Raw genomic sequence first — 15,487 nt, 5'->3', positions numbered from 1 at the left:
TTCCGTTGTTTACAATAAGGCTTTCAAATAAATCATGGTTGTCCGGCAATGAAGCATTGGTGTTGAACATTGATATCATGCTGTCGATGATGATGATAATGATAAAATTAAGTTGATGTAAAAGGAACATCCATCTAAATCCCAGCTGAACGTCTAGATTTTATATCGTCCGACTGGATGTACTTCACAGGAGCCACATCTTGTTTAAGCTTGCACGATACCCTAAATATCGCGGTAGACTTGCTCCCTGTAAACACTACTTGAAGTAGGATATCAGTAAGATATTAGACATGTGGCATAAAAGGTATCAAAGCAGTTACGCCGAGGAAGGATGACAAAAGAACGCCATTCTTAATGCGATCGGGAATATATCGACCACCTCCAGCACACCATAATCATTTTTGCAGTTTCATTTTGGCAGGCATGGGTAGTCATTTGACTGGTATTTCGTAAATTTCCGAGAAATCAACAGTTCATATGATGTTTAGATGCTAAATGTCGGTCTTTTCCGACTGCCTTCTATTGTGCTTGGACAGATCACGAACAACCCAGGTTGTTGACGTCCAAGTTCTTATATATTCAGTAAATATCTCGGCCTAAGAAGACCCATTTCACCGTTGGTGAAGCTATCACTATCATCATCATCGACAGCATGACATCAGTGTTCAACACCAATGCTTCACTGTCGTACAACTAATTTATTTGAAAGCCTTATTCAACAGACTAAAGAAGGACGGGAAAGGGAGTTAGTGCTAGCTAAACACAATCATTCCGGGGTGCCTATACCTCCAGACACTCACTCAGATGATCTGGATAGAAACTGTCGACAAGAACACCACTGACATCGGTTGGCGGCCATATCTTGTAATGTCTCCAACCAGGCACAGCGAGGATCACGCGGTCCCCATCCTGGAAGGCGAGCAGTACCGACAGCACCCAAGCGTTTCGTGATCTCTTTCATACTCCTCTGCCAAGTCAAAGGTTGGTCACCTCTCTGTTTACGCTACTCTGAGTTGGACATGGAAAACAGCACTCTCATCGGCAAACGATGGTTCGGCATACGCAACACATGTCCCAACAAACGCAGCTTCTGGTGCTGAAGAGTGTGTCTAGCACCAGAATTGTATGCATCATAACAGGCTGACTCACATCCATTATAGTGAAGTTTATCGGACAGCGCATCCGTTAAACCCTTCTGCGCAACTCTGTTTTGTCTGTCAACCTGAACACTAACGTCTAATGCAAATGTTCCTCTCCGGAGTAAGCATCTCCAGGAGAAACCACTTTCACTTCGCCTCATGAAGTGCATTTGAACGGTAAGTACTCCAAGAAGAGACATGTCCGTGAGAGAGGCTAATTTAAGTGGGTCGCCTGTACTAGGGTAAATGGTATATCTCGTGGACGTGGGAGTGAATGTGAATGGAAAAATCTGTCTACAGCACCCCTTCTATCTCTTAAAGAGTTAGGCTGATGAATGAAGACCAACACAGAATACTTGTATTAAGTGTACGCACAAAGTCGTATGCACGCAGTGCAGTGTGAATTTTTCTATTCACAGATTTTCCGTTGCAATGTCTGAGCATGCGAAATAGGTACAGCATGCAACCGGGGTGAGTGTGTTACTGTATGTTTGTGTGTGTGTGCCTGTGTGTGTGTGTGGATGTGTGTGTTGGTTTCTCTGTGTGTTCTATGTTACAATGCTGCAGTACGGGTACCACCCGGCTGGTCACACGAGGACCAAGCTGACAAGACAGGTGTCAGCGCACGTCCATCATCGGTGATGTCCACTTCAGTGACAGAGAATGCATCATTTGAAACGATGTCGCCAGCAGGTAGTTGCGGCTTTCCCGATTTATGAGGTATGGCATTAGAGACGTTCGAATTGGTATGTTTCACGTGATGTCCATGTTGTCTGGTGTATAAGGGACGGTTTGCACCGATTTGCAGGTGAACTTCTGGAACGATGTCCCTCTTGTATGAGTTGTCAATAACGACTAGGGTATTGTCCGGCTTACGATGGTGACGATGGTGAGTGTGTCGAGAGGGATGAGGACGATGATGGTGGTGCTTTGTATGTCTTTTTCCGCGATGCTGACGATGCTTGTGATGATAACATGATTCACGTGTCACTCTGTCCTCCGAGATGGGATAAGGCTGTTGAAGACGATCTCTGGAGGTTGATTTATTGTTGCTATCCTCATTCGAATCCTCTATGCTACATATTTGGATGGAATAGATACTATTTGATGAATGCGCTATTGAACCCAAACCACTAGTTATGCTATCCTGTTTGATCGTTCGTAGCTGCTCATTCCCAAGCATTAGAGGTTCTGGATATTGGACCAAACACGGCAGATCACTTGAACCTCTCGCAGATGATGTCGTGTAAGAATCCAAGTCCTTAGAGCGGTTTAAATCCTCTCTCACTACCGATTCTACAAGTCCTACGTAAGCCATCGCAGATGAGCAAGGAAAATGCCGGCGTCCATCACTGGGTTTCAAACTAGATTTGTGCCTTTGCATAGAGGGAGTTTCACTTCCACTTGGGGCGCCACTGTGTTGTGGAGACAATGTATCCTTGGTTTCTCTCGATGAAGACAGTTCAGCTGTCTGACTCCAGCCTCCTGACTCATCGTTTCCTCGATAGGGAACGTCAGGAATATAAGAGGAACGTGATGTACAGTCGAGTATTATCACAGGTTCGGTTGGTAAAAAGGCTGTGTCGTTGCTGGCCAGTGAGTGTCGGGCATTGTTCATATTAATATCCCTAATTCCACTTGGCCTTGCAATGTCTGCTGTTGGCACACCGGACTCGTTGGAAGTGTTCACCAAAGATACATGACGCTCCAAGCCACCGCTATCGCCATGTAAACTGTACGGAGGAATACTATCACGTTCAGAATATTGGGAGCAGTTACTACCTAACCCATCGTCGTATTTTCCAGACATGGGACGCAGTGGCTCTTCGCGTGTATCTGACCATTCGTCACCCATTTCATTGAAATGAGATACGTGGTTCGGTGCTTCCTGCCGCACGTTGTCGCTGTGGTCTGATGAGAGAACGGCATGCTGACTACTTGATGTAGGTTCGACTAATGACATGCTATCATTGAGTTCTGCGCTTTCAGAGTCATTGTTCAGCTGATAATCACTCGATTTGGGGTACCTAATCTGCTGCTGCCATTGTTGGAGCATCGTCCTCGAAAGTAGTGTGTTGGCATTATTAGACTGGTGCGCACGCAATGCCGCACTTTGATTGGTGCTTGCTCGTGACGATATGGCTTCCTCATCATAGTATTGTTGCTCGTCTATAGGTTGCTGGTATTCCTGCTGTAATTCTTGTAACTGCGGTACTGAGTTTTCATCAAACATTTGGGGACCCGTTCCATACACCTGGACCCAAGTGTCGGACATCAGTTCGGCATAGTCCTGCTCCAAGTAGGCCATATCCTCTCGAGCTTCGATAAATTCGCTCTCCTCTATGCCCTCCCCAATAAACCAGTGCACAAAACTTCGTCTACTGAACAGAACATCAAATTTTGAGTTGTTCCGTTGCCACGCTTGACGCATTCCCAAATTTCCTGCAAGCATACACACGGAACGGGGTGTTTCACCTAATGGTGAGTGTAAAAATGTTGCTGGTGGCATGGAGTTTAGGCCAACTTTGAACCCGGTCGGACACCAGTCTACGAAGCTAGCTCCGACGCTAGGCGTGCCCTTGACATACTGTAATGCATCGTAAACATGTTTTGGACTGCTAACTCCACGATACAACATTGCACAAGAAATATAGGCATTTTGTCTGCAAGGAAAGTCGATAGTCTTGGCATCCTCACTAAACACAGCTCGAGTAAGTTCGGTCACGGTCAAAGCGTCATGGTTCAGTTGAGTTTTGGACACAATCGGTGCATAAAATAGAGACGGAAAGTGAATCCGAGGATACGGGATCAAGTTGGTCAACAACTCGGTAGTGTCGGCGTGTTGCGAGCCGTGATAGACAAAACGGTGAGACAGAAATACCGAACTTAACATTTGAGCCAACAAACGATTGATTTCCGTATATGACGGCTGAGGGATGGAAAGGTTTTTCGTGCAACGTTCAAACATTGTCTGGTTATCAACAAGGATATCGCAATCCAGTGTTTCCATTGTTGCATGCGAGTGTAAAAGCGCGTTGTAAGGGTCCACTGTGGATGTGGAATACATGGTCGACGGAAATATGGAAGTGCTGAATTTGAAGCGTTTTCCATACTCATCACAAAGGTGGTCAATAATTAAACTTGTCATGCCGGAGCCTGTACCTCCAGAATTAGAATGAACCAGTTCGAATGCGGCCAAATTCTGTGAATCCTCAGCCAGTTTGCGAATTGATTCCATCGTCTCATCCAATTTCAGTTTGCCGATGGTGCAGTTTCCTCGCCCGTAGTTATTTGCCGCATCTTCTTTGCCAGTTATCAGAGAAGTCGGTTTCCACAATTGACGATAAGGGCCGGTTCGTATTTCATCTAATAAGGAAGTAAATGAAAGAATAAGAGACATTTTCCGCCATAAGACTTCCTAAACATAAAGTATGATTCGTTCGGATAAGTGTTGATCGGGTTTCACTGGACTAAGTCGAGTTAACTGAAAGAACTACTGTGACCTGGAAAGCTAGTTCTTCCACGATGTTGATATTTATGAGTTATCAGAACTCGAAGAAACAGCCTTTATCATTCTTCTGACGTAATACTGGACTCATAATGTTCCTTAAAGCTCATTGACAGCCTCCTGGTCATTCCATGCTTTTTTGAGCTCATAAAACAGTTGTAGTACCCTCGTTTTTATTAAACCCTAATATCTTCCTGAACATCAAGCTGTACGAAGGCAAATTACAATCATCTGCATAATAAGGTTTGGTAATCTTCCACTGGCCATTGTGAGGCTTCTCAGGAAGACAACCGTGAACAAAGCATGCTTGATGACAAGAGTGTCAGGACAACCAAGGATACCTAGCTGGCCACGGCCACTGCACAGTAGGCTAGCTGGTGTCAGACTGTGGTAGTTCCCTGTCAAAGAGTATGGAGGCCTAAGAAATGCTTGAATCTGGAATACCCCATAGTTTCTTTCCGTTGTTTATCTCTATCTTGCTAGAATTAACGCAAACCTGGGTCTCAGTGATTCCCAATCCAGACTCAGTAAACGTGAAAGGTTGGGGGCGAGATGGCCCAAGTGGTTAGAGCGCAAATTTACTGACCTGAAGGTCCGCGGTTCGAACCCGAACTCTGCCACTCGACTTCCCTGTCTAGGCTTGGGCGACCGACAGTATCCCAGCCCTCGTGCCTCCTTCGTGTGGCATGGCAGCTAGGCATTAGGCATCGAAGGGTGCTACAGCTGAACAACTTAAACGTGAAAGGTTGACCCTTGTCTTATGATGCGCTTTGTGTATTTTTATTCCAAGTTTATGATTTCATTTAAGCTGCATGAGGATGCAGATACACGTAGGTAATGAGTGAATTACGTTACAGTAAACAAATAGCTAGGAAAACTCGCGCAACTTACCATATCACAAGCTCCGGTAATCAAAAACACAAAGGACTGCCCTAATCTTTGAATTTCCTCGTCATGTCTAATTGTGTTGATAGGCACAAATGTACCTTCGGTTCGGTCTGAATCACCTGTGGGACCCATTGGATGCTATGTAACCCCGGGGTGTAACCATGAGGATGGAGTCCTAAAACCATCGAAGTATTGTCATGGTAATTTACAAGCCGCAGCTCCTTTAGAGATAGAAATTTATTCCCGTGAATCAGTCAGACGTTGGAACTCAGTTACTCAACCTTCCGGATAAGTGCATGTTAAACCCAAAGACCGCATTTTTTTAGTCTACCAAAATTATCCGTACCATCTGACGAGAGCCATCTCTCAACCAGAATCACATTCCATCGACCCTATATGAATGCGGTTGCAATGCTCACTAACGTATGCAGAGTTAGCTGCCTCATTATTCACAGAATTATGTATTTCTTGGACACGTCATCATATCATCATCTTTAGCCGTAAAAACCGTATACACGTACGCTGGTTAGAGTTGCCTCAGTTTTGTTCATTGACTAAATTCACTAGGTTAACAAAGTGCGAAAATCCGTGGTAATGAATGAAGTGGTAGTGTTCCGGTCCACTAGGTCCAACTTATCCTAATACCAATTCTCTTATACTCCAAAGTATTATTTTCAAACCAAACTGGCCGATTAGCACGGATATACAACAAAAGACACGATCTCCCAAGTGCCATTATCCTCACATCGCGCAAATAGTGCCAGTGACCCACTGTCGTCACCTAACAATCGCACCTACAGTGTCTTCCAAAAAGGAGTCTAGGTAGTACTAGGATTCAGTAAAGCCCTACAAAGGATGCAAACAGCGGCAAAGCCGAAAGTTAACGAGAAAACAGTTCAACCTTATAGCACGTCACCACCAACATTATAAGCCATAAATATACCAGGCATTTTTGTACAGTGCAGTGAGGTAGATGCCTGGTATCACACAATTAAAATTGCAGTTTTGCAATGTTTCTTTGTCAATCAACTAGAAAGCGGCTTGCAAAAGCTGAAATTTTTTTATTATGGTTTGAAAATGGCAACGCACCAAAATCCGGTGATGGAAAGTGTGTCGTTATGCATTCAAACTTCACGAACCTAGTTTCAAGTGTGATCCTTGAGAACACAGAATTTAGTCCTCAAATAATTACCACATCATCGACTTTGAAAACTGCCAAAATCAAGTTATCTGAGTCCAGGTTCTTGTGTCCGTTTGTTCCAAGTTGCTTTTCTAAGATCTCACTCTGTCGGGTGATCTGGCACCACAAAACAAGGAGCAAATGTTGACGTAACCGGCCATAAATTGAGCAAAATATTTCTCTAAAGTGAGCATCAAGGCGTCTCACAGAGTAATGAAATGGATTCCATAGGTTTCGCATTATGCGGGATTTGCTTCACATGTTTTAGTTACTTCTTCTGCTGATAACAATCAGTGATAATGATAGGAGTGAAGCTGCTCCCAGACTATTACAGAGGCAAAAGCTTTTACTTCTGAAGCATGTCTAGAAACCGCTGGTACATTGGCACTTCAGAAGGCATCGCAGATACGATGCATTAGACTAAGTCAGCAGTGTTTGTCGATAACTGGCAGCATCTTTCAAGCTAATGAGACGTTCCGCAGAGATGCAGTAGCGTAAATGTCATTTTGATTCCTACGAGAATCGAAATGAAGATGTGAATTCACAAACGGAAGCTCCTTTTGAACAAGAATGAAAACGACATACGCAAAAGAACAAAGTACAATTCAAGAAAGATTCAACCGAGGTATAACTTGACTTCTAGCGAGCTATAGGACTATGGGAATAAAATTATAGGATTTAGGAAACGGAGAGATGCTACTCAAACAATTTGGAAGAGTGTGTTTCTACAATTGATAGGGATGAACAAGGAATGAACAACAAAGCCTTCTAGCGACAAATCATGCATGGACAGAAATTCAAGAGTTCAAGACTGATGATCATCACTCCTCATGGTACCGATAAATGAATCGGAACGCTCCAACTCCAGATGGTCACAGAAGGAGTAACAGTGAGGCGTAAAGTTTTACGCCGCATTTAATCTACTTAACTTTGCTCTAATTTGCTGTGATAGGACGAGTCAGTTTCAATAGTTTTCCTTTCAGTTTACTTAAAAATGATAAAAGGGATCTGTTCTGTAAACTTAACAGCCTAGGACAATCGTATTGAAGTTTAAATAGGGCGAGTCTTTGAGCCGACGTGAAATGTCTGCAAGACATACACAGGAAATCACTAAACTCTTTAATGTTAATCCTGTTTTGATGCACGTGCTACCATCAGTGACGGTCTGATAGGGTGCGTGAAAGCCGGGTAATCTGAAATAGTGAGGAATATTATTGGATCCACTGAAGAGATGTAAGTCAGTAGTGGGATGACATACGGCCATTTGAAAGAATTGAACACCTCTGTGTTCGACAAATTTCACTTTTTGATGTTAGGCAGACAAGTGGCAGCCAGCGTGTGGTTGTCACGCAGTCGGAATGAAGTGCAGTGCTGAGAGTGGTAGTAAAAAGGACAGTGGTGTCGGCTGAACGGTCCTGAACTAGCATGATGCGAGAGACTACATATATACGTAGGTCTCCGTCAGTGAATAGTCGCACAAGGTTTTCGGCGAAGATCTTTGTCTCTCAAGGCAAGTGTGAACAACTTCCATTGGTGTATACTGTAGGTTGCCCTTCGTGTGGAAGGCTATGATTTTGTTATCCTTGCATACCATTCAGTCTGAGCCCTCCAATTAAACAAAGGTAGGAAAGCCTATAATATAAGTAAATTCCGGAGAAAAATAGCCAAAACAGTAGCACAAACATCTTGACAGAAGGTAGGGGCAACTGTGGAATTTTTCTGACAACCTTTAGACTTCTTTGGCAGCAAGCAAGTTCCGTTTATCCTATTTCAGGTGAACCTTGAACTAAAGTGATTCTTCTGAAAGGTGGTAAACAGCAAACCTGCTGATTTCTGAGGTTTAGAAAGGGATAAAGTGGTTTGTCTTAGAACGGAAGTAAAGAAAACAATCGCCTCATGCCAGCGTATGCAGTCAAGCTAGCCATTTTTATCCAGGCGCTTCCAGGCGTTCTAATAAAATTTCCACAATTGGTTTGGTCGACCGAGGAAGACCAGAGAAACTGTTGGGATACTAGCGAAAACGACTATATGACAGCCACATGACGATGCAGCTTTACCTCTATGGAAGGCTACCTCAAGAAAGCCTTTGTGTTGATCAGGTGAATTTATGAATGATAAAAGCCATTTGCAGGTGGAAAACTTAAGCTTTTAGTTGTATACAAAAAATGGCCCGTCCGCTATACTCAGTTGAAGCATGCAGTGACGCAGTACTTTATCTCATCACCTTACTGTTCCACCCCAAATCTGACCATCGGGCTGTCCAGACGGCAGGTATAGCGCATATATCATATACAGTTCTACTTCAAATGATCAGCGTGAAAATGTGTAATTTTTCTCTTTAATTTTCGGTGCAGTAGACTGATTAATTCATGGTGGTATGGTGTGTTCGTATAGGTAACAACCGCATTATTATATAAGCCTGACTCAGGCTTGCGGTGAATGTCCTCAAACCAAGACACTGAAAAGACGGTCCAAGATGTCCAGAGTTGCCGACTTATGAGTTAGTACGGTGCTCAACTAGTCATCCTTTCAAGAGCATCACTTGGTTCTCCTCGTTCTTGCTATATTTCTTGTTGTTGCCCCGCATTCCGGGACGAAACGCATTCGCTTTACAATTCCCCGTTTGTCTCTGATATGCCACGAAGAGGAATAGTTAGTTAGGAAGAAAGTGTTACATAACGAGTACCAATAAAGACGTGAACCAAAATCAATGAATTCCACTAATCCATGACAAACTTTCGTCCACTGTGGAAGCCTCGTGGTGTCAGTATCGAGCCCATTCTTGTTAAGTAACATTAAGCGTTACTGTAATCCACAAAGCAGAAGTTGAGGGCAGCAACGCAGTATGACCCTCTGAGTTGATATATGACATGATTCACCATTATCCATGGGTCGACTTGTCTTGTATGTAAGGAACAGCAAATGAACTTTTGGAGAGAAGATCAGCAGAACAGTGAGTCTACTATCGGACTAAGGGGGCTCAGTTTGCGACAGATAGACATAGTATTGTCTGGAGCCCCATGACGTAGTCCATTTACGTAAACAATTAAACGCGAGTGGTGTAATACACCAATAGTCTCTGGTCAGCTGCCAAGACGCCGTCCCTTATCTGATGGAAAGTTGTTACGGAGATAATGGAACAAATTCACAGGGTTCATATATTGCTGTTTACTTTTCAAAGAACGTTCAAGGAAGTCCAATATGACGCTTGAGGATGTTAACTTCTCAAAAACTCCACACTCAAGAATGTATTTTTTTCATTTGATTTGCTTCCGGGGAACAGGATCAAAGGAAGATCCCGTGGCCACAGCCTCTTGATGGTGTAAATGTTCGGACCTCTTGAGAAGATTTAGAGGATGTTGCTAAGATGCCAGACTGATAACCGACCGGGGTATGTTGGCAGCACCTAGGGCCTTCCTTAGAGGCTTGGAAAAAGTGGCCCTCGATGTGGCGAGAAGGGACCCTGGGAAGATGGACTGGACCGCAGCGAAGGAATCAGCTGCACCGAACTTTGACACAGTTCGACAGCCAGAAGGCCATAAAGGGGTTCAAACCGGCCATGCTGGGACCAGTGTGCGATCAAAAGTCTAGCCTGCAGCAGAAATAGGATTATGACTCGCTGGGATTGGAACGAGAATCACGCCAGCAGTATCTATCCGACTAGTTCGTTGAAAGTGCACAGCCTACGCTTGATGCTCAGGTGCAGCTGACGACAGCAACCGGCCAGTTTAGTGTGGCACGTGAGACGTACCAGGTGGCCCTGGCTACAATGCAGTCACAGGAGAAGTGGGACCGATCGCCAGCGGGAACCTGCACATCAATGTGGACCGATTAGCCAAATAGCTTGCCGCCATGATGACACTAACTCAGAGGTACATTCAAACGGACGGACTCTACAACTGTGGCATGTCTGGCCACTAGGCGAACCAACATCGTTGTAAGCAGCCATCGGTCAATAATAGCGGCTTGGCCTATTCGTCTTTTCCCGGCTATGGTGCGTCCAGAAAAGTGATGAGGTCTACGATATAGGCAGTAAGTGAGAGAGAAGAGAAGAACAAGTTCTGTTTAATCCATACAGGAGGGGGCATGTCACTCAGGCGAAAATTGAACGAAGCCGGATGCAAACAGTGTTCTCTAACAGTGATAGCAGTGGATGGTTGAAGAGTGCGCCGAACTGCTCATTTATGGCGAAGACCCAGTGGATCGAACACGAAATCCCCCTCTCTTCCGAACGCTTCCAGCAGTACGGCCCGCATCAGATACCACTCCATTTAAGGAGAGAGGTTAACCGATAGGTGAATGAGAAGTATGAAAATGGCATACTCACGGAATCCAATGGTAGGTACAACCATTCCATATATTCCATTCGATATATTTCGTGGTTTCTGGTTTGCATTCTGGATACTGGCAACTAGTCATCGGGTAACAGGACACGGAACAAACGGCTTTAACGGTTGGAAGTACCCAATATCAATTTAGAAGGATGCCGTATGACTTATCGGGGGCATTATTCATTTTCCGACACCTGGTGTTTCGCTTAATGAAGGGATTATAGAATGCGGCTGGGTACGGTACTTGTGGCAGATTATCGGACGATAATTTCAACTAGATCGCTGCTCCATTGGATGACTCGATTGATCAAAAATAAGAGGCTGAGTAGACAAGCGAAGCGCTCGAGGCCTTCACACACGGCAAGGCGCGGATGCTGGATCAACAACTCACCCTGAATCTGCCCAATGTCTGGGTGTCTACTGTCGCAGGGCATGCTAGTAGCCGGGACATCGGGACCGTTCTGAAGCAGAAGGATAGGGACATTGAATGTGCCAGTCGTGTCCTGACCGAGGCTGAGCAAAAGTATTCAATCATCAAAAAACTCTTAGAGTATTAGCGAAATACACAAATCTGCATACCAATTTGGTTTTTGACGAGACCCACAACCCAGCCGGATCTCGTGAAGAGNATATATATATATATATATATTCTTTTTAACACCGACACTGATCACTTAACAGTTAAGTGGATCAGGACCACCAGAGATCCCCACGGAAACTTCGCGCGCTGGGCATTGTAGCTCTTAGAGCATAGCTCCAAGATCCTGTACGCGGCCGACGACACGCGTACCTCCGGAGGAGCTGGAGGAGGAACAGAGGACTACCGTTCGGGAACGGAATAAGAGAAAACGGCAAGTAGGAAAACACGACCATTCTCCATGAGCACAAAGTCCAAGTGAAAAAATTTGACTGAAATTGCGGAATCTGAGCAGTCTTTGGCAGAATTTATTCATCGTTAAAGTATTTTTATGAAAGCGAGGATGGTTGAGGGTCGAGACGAGTAAACGGTAACCAGATTCGGATAAAGTGCTCAGATTGAGTGCTCAGACGAGTCACTAAACGGACAAACGCAGGCGAACTTTTGGAGTAAGAGGTGTGTTACGGTGTACACTACCGGTGGAATACGCGAGTAATGTCTGGTCGGGTGTCAAAGCGCCATCCCCGCATCTGATGGAAATTTGTTATGGAAAGTATGGGACCTCTTTGGTAGTGATCTTTCACTATTGTATAATATTCAGAGCATCTTCAAGAAAATTCAATAGGGAACTAGGGACTATGCACTTTTAAAACACCCCGCACTCCTAGGCTTTCTTTCTTTCACCAGTATCCAGAAAAATGTCACATTGTCGAAATCGTACGTAAGTTCCATGCCCTGCTAGCATTCAGTGACTTAGGCACAGCTTCTGCTCATCAACGTTCTTTTGGGCAGTATACATCTATATATTTGAAGCAAGGAAGCCTAAACGGACAAAGTTGAGTATGACATCCCAAACTCTCCCTTCATCTTCGCATAATATACGTTTCCTCACTACTAGATCAGAGAAAGGATTTTGAATTGATGGAGGGTGACGGTGCGCGAAAGGTAAAGGACGGTAATGGTTTTTCACACTCCGCTACACGTGATGGATTTTTAAAATGCCCTCAGGTCAGTGTTCTGACGTGAACCTAACTTGAGTATGCCGAAACCAGTCATGTCAGCAAGTAAACTGGACTCCCGCCTAACATTCTCAGGACTACCTGCACAACTAATGAGTTCTTTGGAAACTACATGTATTTACTCTGAAATATAAGCTTTTGCGCTGGTTTCTGTCTGTCTGAAAAAGACTGTGATTTAACTCATTCATATGGTCATTAGTTCTGTCTTAACGTAAATCGGAAGAGGAAGGTCAGAATCCGATCGTTTTGGCTTTTGGCCGACCAGTTGGTAACATGAAGTGTCCCATACACAGGACTCACGTGAGGCAACGTCACGAGCATGGATAAACAACCGTTGTGCAATGTGCTAAGGTGACAGGTTATGAAAAATACAACGAAGAGACTATCACCCTGTTGCGGAGTTGCATCGGGCTGAGACTGTCTCTTTGAACTTAGGTGACTCGTGGGTGATTATTATCATTCATTACACATTTCGAAGAAAACTTAGTAGAAGCTCGGCAGGTTACTTGTTTTGATAAACAGTTCTATTCCTCGAGACCAAGTGCGACGCTCGCAAATCCTCCATTGGATTTGTTGCATCCACCTACCTACTTGTCTACCCGTCAATTAGATGAATAACTTGGATAGTCATCCGGTAAAATTCCCTGAGGCAATATCAGAATAGACCCAAAATACTGCATAAGCAGTTTCTGTTCAAGACGTTAGCCACTTTTCCCGATTGGTGCGGGGTAGTCAGCTGCAACTGATATGGCAAATAGTTTGTTATGAAAAGGATTTGGTGAGCAGCACAAAAGCTCTAGGCCCCCGTGCTTGGCAACCATCGATCTATCAGTGCATAGGTAGCTAACCACGCAGATCAGTTCTCAGGACTCAGCTTTACGAACAAAAGTTGAAAGCGTTATCTGTTACGGTAGTTGTGGATCTCATAAAGCTGTCTTCTAGGACAACTGCTACCGACAAATATCTGGGTGTATTTGCTGAATATCCACTTGTGAATCACATGACCGGTGTTCAGTAAATTTTGAGGGATGTAGCTCTTGAAGATTAATCAGAATGAGTCATCCGTCTTTGCAAACGATTTGCCGGGTCACCTAATTTGTATAAATTCTAGCTTCTTAGTTACTTTAGAACCAGAGTTTTCAGACAAAACATACTCACCCACCACTGTCGGTTCCAGGTCTACCATAATCGCTCGAGGAGTGAAGGTTCTTTGTCCCTCGTAGAAAAAAGATGTCACATGTTCTGCAGCAGTCATCTGATTTTCTGGTCCGGAAAGATTTAGCTGACCGTCTGCAGATATTCGGTGTTCAATACAGAATAATTCCCATAGAGCAGAACCTATTTGTACTCCGGCTTGGCCGATGTGAATCAAAATTACTTCCCGAGCCATTTCAAGATAATTATAAGTAGGTTACAATACGTATACAGGGCACCTGACCGCCCGGATGTACAACCGGCTACGGGGAGAATTCAACCCAAGTGCTGACTCCAGGAAGATCGATCGGTTAATCGATTGCCCCCGAAAAGCAGTGCGTGCGTAGATTGATGGTTTGCCGTTAAGTGAGATGTCAGAAACTCATGTTGTTGCCTGGCCTAACATACGCGTCTCCAGAAGAAAATTGGCAAAATGAGTCACAGGATCAGGTTGCCCCAAAAGAGGAATAAAATCGCATTGCGAGTGGATTTCAAGTAAAATGTGCAACACCGATTTTAGTGCATTCATTTACCGCCTGTATGAGATTTCCGAAATCTGGTTGGAGCAAATGGAGTTAAGGCTGATAGGGGAAGAAATGATGTCGCACTTTATAAATTGGTTGTATGGCAATGAACTCCAGGTGTTCTCATCTGGTGCTGTTGTCACTGATGATGATGAAAAAGTCACGTCATCCTCATTATCATCGACATCATGACGACAGTATTCAACACCAACGCTTCGCTGCCATACAGTACTGATTTATTTGAAAGCCTTGTTGTAAAGAAAATACTAAAGATGGACGAAGAAAGGACTTGGTACATCACGGTACGAAACACAGTTACAGTTCCCCGCAGATTACGCCGACATCACAATGAAGAATCACTTCAATTCTTATGTAGCTCGCTCTAAACAGTTGGTAGAGGCAGAACGACTGAGTATGTCCATAAACTGGAGTATGGTGATCCCATTTTCTTCACCTGACCTGTCTCTTGATAGAATCGGTAATCACAAGTCCCCTTTTTCCCCAAAAAATAATCAGTCTAAGTGGTATCTAATTGCAAACCACCCATCTTCTTTTACCCAGAATCCTGGCCAAAGCCTGAGTATAGCGGGTTTTCGGTCCGCAGTTAGCGTAAATCTCTTTACCACACAAAAAAGCGGCAAAAACATTAAGAACATCGGGAATTAGGCTGTCTGTTAGGACCCAGACGAAAATTGCATAGGATTGTAACATGTACTCTTACTTCAGTAAGCGGTTGTCAGTCCCGTTAGAACAGGCTTTATTCGTTTGATCAATGCAGTTACAACGTGACCAAACCGAAAATTCACAATGTCTGGATCAGACAAAACGCAACAATAAAAATGCTTTTCGTTATTTATTGTGGACTCATTGTGGAGGGAGAATGAAACCTGGAATTTAGGGCTAATGGAGGCAATGAAAATCAGATTATGTTGGTTTGAGGAGGTTCTGACAGAAAGAGGAAAGCATCTCACCGTATGGAATCGTTAAGTACTAACCAGAGCCGATGGAAAACCGTTGGCAATTGTTATGTTGATTTCTCACTGTTTTTAATGGCGTCACTTGAGAAA

General features: G+C 44.1%; 2 protein-coding genes across 2 annotated transcripts in view; both read right to left on the bottom strand.

The window, feature by feature from the left end:
• T265_09924 (hypothetical protein) overlaps positions 1-961 on the bottom strand; it is a gene marked incomplete at both ends in the record, with an annotated part of 29,274 nt that extends 28,313 nt beyond the window's left edge. The window contains one exon of the mRNA XM_009176140.1: positions 801-961. Within this exon, the coding sequence (XP_009174404.1) occupies positions 801-961 (161 nt within the window). The remainder of the gene's footprint in view (positions 1-800) is intronic.
• Positions 962-1,481: 520 nt separating this feature from the next.
• Positions 1,482-14,171, bottom strand: T265_09922 (hypothetical protein; the record flags this gene model as incomplete). The annotated part of the gene is made up of 2 exons (XM_009176138.1): positions 1,482-4,505; positions 13,861-14,171. 2 exons carry the CDS (start codon positions 14,090-14,092, stop codon positions 1,693-1,695), a joined length of 3,045 nt encoding a protein of 1,014 aa, XP_009174402.1.
• Positions 14,172-15,487: the final 1,316 nt, after the last annotated feature.

The sequence above is a fragment of the Opisthorchis viverrini genome (genome assembly GCF_000715545.1).
Source record: "Opisthorchis viverrini unplaced genomic scaffold opera_v5_318, whole genome shotgun sequence".
Classification (NCBI taxonomy): Eukaryota; Metazoa; Platyhelminthes; class Trematoda; order Opisthorchiida; family Opisthorchiidae; genus Opisthorchis; species Opisthorchis viverrini.
The sequence above is the reverse complement of the archived record's forward strand: the minus strand, read 5'-3'. Positions and strand labels throughout refer to the sequence as shown.